Consider the following 3,035-nt stretch of genomic DNA (forward strand, 5'->3'; position numbering starts at 1 on the left):
TGTTATTATTCCACTGTTTATCTGTACCACTTACAAATGGCCAATAGCTGTATTAAATGTGCTCTAAATTGCTAATTATCTGGGAAACGCTAATCAAAACTATGGTAGACTGTGGACTAACTGCAGTTGGAAGGGCTACTATCAAAAATACAAGGATATCAAGGGCCTATGATTATGGGGGAGAAAAAGAATCCTGACCTAGTGTTGGTAGGAATGCAAGTTATTGAAGCCATTATGGAAAACATTATGGAGAATCCACAAAATTAAAATACTGTTATCACTTGATGTAGCACTCCTATTCCTGGGTATGTGGCCAAAGAAAATGAAATGGGTATTTTGAAGAGATCTGCCCTTCCATATTGACTGATGCACAATTCACTGTAGCCAAAACACAGAAACAACCAAAGTGCTCAGGAGGGGTGCTCCATTTACACTTCTCAAAGCCCTGAATAACTTTCTTATTAGAATTCTGAAATGCATGACTTCCTAGTCAAACCTTCAGAATGAAACAGAAATTCCTCTTCAGAGGTGACACAAGATCCTTTAGGGGACAAGAGCCACACATGTTCTATAGAAGTTACCTTTTCCCCCATTCTCATGGCATTTCTCTATTTTTGTGAGGTATGTGGATTGTAAACAGGGCCTTGCATATGTTAGGCAACCACTCCAACATGACCTACACACACATCACTAAAATTATTTATAGCAAAAATATGTATTGTTTCATTTCAATGATGTAAGTAATACCTGTCTGTAAAAAATTGTTATGCTCTTTTTCTCATTTCTGGTAGTCACATGCATTTGGAACCAAGGAATGATACTCAACATCTAGAATTCCTTCTTCTGGGACTTGCAGAGGATCCAGAACTCCTGCCCCTCCTCTTTGGCATTTTCCTGTCCATGTACCTGGTCACTGTGCTGGGGAACCTGCTCATCATCCTGGCCACCATCTCAGACTCCCACCTGCACACACCCATGTACTTCTTCCTCTCCAACCTGTCCTTTGTGGATACCTGCTTCACCTCCAACACTATCCCAAAGATGCTGGTGAACATCCAGACACAGAGCAAGGCCATTACCTATGCAGGCTGCATCACCCAGATTCACTTTTTTGTACTCTTTGCTGGGTTGGATGATTTCCTTTTGACTGTGATGGCCTACGACCTGTATGTGGCCATCTGTCACCCCCTGCACTACATGGTCATCATGAACCGCAGGCTGTGTGGATTGCTAGTTCTGGTGTCCTGGGTTGTGAGTGTCCTACATGCATTGTTACATAGCTTAATGATATTGCGGCTGTCCTTCTGCACAGACTCGAAAATAATCCCCCACTTTTTCTGTGAACTTAACCAGGTGGTTCAGCGTGCCTGCTCTGACACCTTTCTCAATGAGGTGGTGATATATATTGCTTCTTTTTTGCTGGCTCTTGGCCCCCTCATTGGCATCCTTTACTCTTACTTCAAAATAGTGTCCTCCATCTGTGCAATCTCATCAGCTCAGGGCAAGTACAAAGCCTTCTCCACCTGTGTGTCTCACCTCTCTGTGGTCTCCTTATTTTATGGCACAACCCTAGGTGTGTATCTCAGCTCTGCTGTGACCCAAAACACACACTCTACTGCAACAGCCTCAGTGATGTACACTGTGGTCACCCCCATGCTGAACCCCTTCATCTACAGTCTGAGAAACAAGGACATCAAGAGCGCTCTGAGAAAAATTTGTAACACAGGAAGATAAAAGTGTTAATTGTGCTGAGACTGAATAAGTGCCCAGGATTCCAGGGATCAGAGCCTCAGTAGAAGAATCCACAATTATTCACTGGAATGTGGAAGCAGGACTGGATCCTTCTATGTTAACACAGAGTTTCCATTTCTTTGATATCAACTTTGACATACAATCCCACTACACCTTTCACTTTATTGCACACTGTGATCACTATGAAATTCAACCCTTTCCCCTGTCATTTCCAACTTGCCCCAAATTATTCCCACTTTGGATGAGAAATAATTGAAAATTCTCATTTATCGCAAAAGATATATTTTTAGAAATAATCTCAAATGACTTATGTCATGCTAAGGAATTGTTCATTTTGCTTAAAATATGCAAAATTACTATTCACATGTGAAAACTGAATATAACAAAGTTAATTTTAATAATTTTATTGTGGAAGTAAATCTGAGAAAATAAAATTTGATACTGTGGATTGAACCCAAGGCTGTTTAACCACTGAGCCATAGGCACAGCTCTTTCTGTTTTTTGTTTGAGACAGCGTCTTGCTATGTTGCTTAGGGCCTTACTACATTGCTGAGGATGGTTTGATATGTGATCCCCCTGCCTCAGACTCCTGAGTCACTGGGATTGCAAGTGTGCACCATGCATGGATGAGAATAGATACTCAATTCTCTATTTTTGATTTTTTTCTATATTATTTCCAAACTTCCATTTTTGACAAGGTAACCTTTAACTTCCCAAGTTATTAGCTGGTCATTAGGTTTTATTCTCACTTTTGAATTGTGTTTCTATTTCAGCATGGTGTCCACAGTGCCTAACATAGTCGTGGGCACAACAGGTCATGTCCCCAGAGGTATCTACTCCACCATTTTTATGTGCTAGACAACACTTTTGAAATGCTAGCAATATATAAATGGTGAGCAGATTGATGGTTCTGGGGACCAGGCACTGGGCAGGGAGAAAGGTGGATGGGGCTGTAACAGGGCAAAACTTGGGATCCTTGACTCCTGGCAACTTTTCTGTTTGTTATTTCATGAGCATAAATAACTGTAAATATTAAGGAGGTTCAGTGTGATATTTCCATACATGCACATGGTGAACACTCATCAAATATAGCCATCCATTATCCACCCTCTCCAACCTGATGGATATATAGTAATCTCTATTCTATATTCAAGTTAGCATTTATTTTATTTTATTTTTATCTTCCTTATTTGAGAGAGACCATGAAGTTTCTTTTCTTTTGGTATCAGCCTTATTCACTTAGCACAATGTGCTCCAGTTCCATCCAAATTGGTCGAAATGAC

The 3,035-nt window shown here is 40.6% G+C and overlaps 1 protein-coding gene across 1 annotated transcript; it reads left to right on the forward strand.

The window, feature by feature from the left end:
* Positions 1–795: 795 nt before the first annotated feature.
* Positions 796–1,734, forward strand: LOC308643255 (olfactory receptor 7A10-like; the record flags this gene model as incomplete). The annotated part of the gene is made up of 1 exon (XM_081283163.1): positions 796–1,734. The coding sequence occupies one exon, from the start codon at positions 796–798 to the stop codon at positions 1,732–1,734; it is 939 nt and encodes a 312-aa protein (XP_081139289.1).
* Between the last annotated feature and the right edge of the window lie 1,301 nt (positions 1,735–3,035).

This window comes from Spermophilus citellus (genome assembly GCF_964194105.1).
Source record: "Spermophilus citellus genome assembly, chromosome: 3".
Classification (NCBI taxonomy): Eukaryota; Metazoa; Chordata; class Mammalia; order Rodentia; family Sciuridae; genus Spermophilus; species Spermophilus citellus.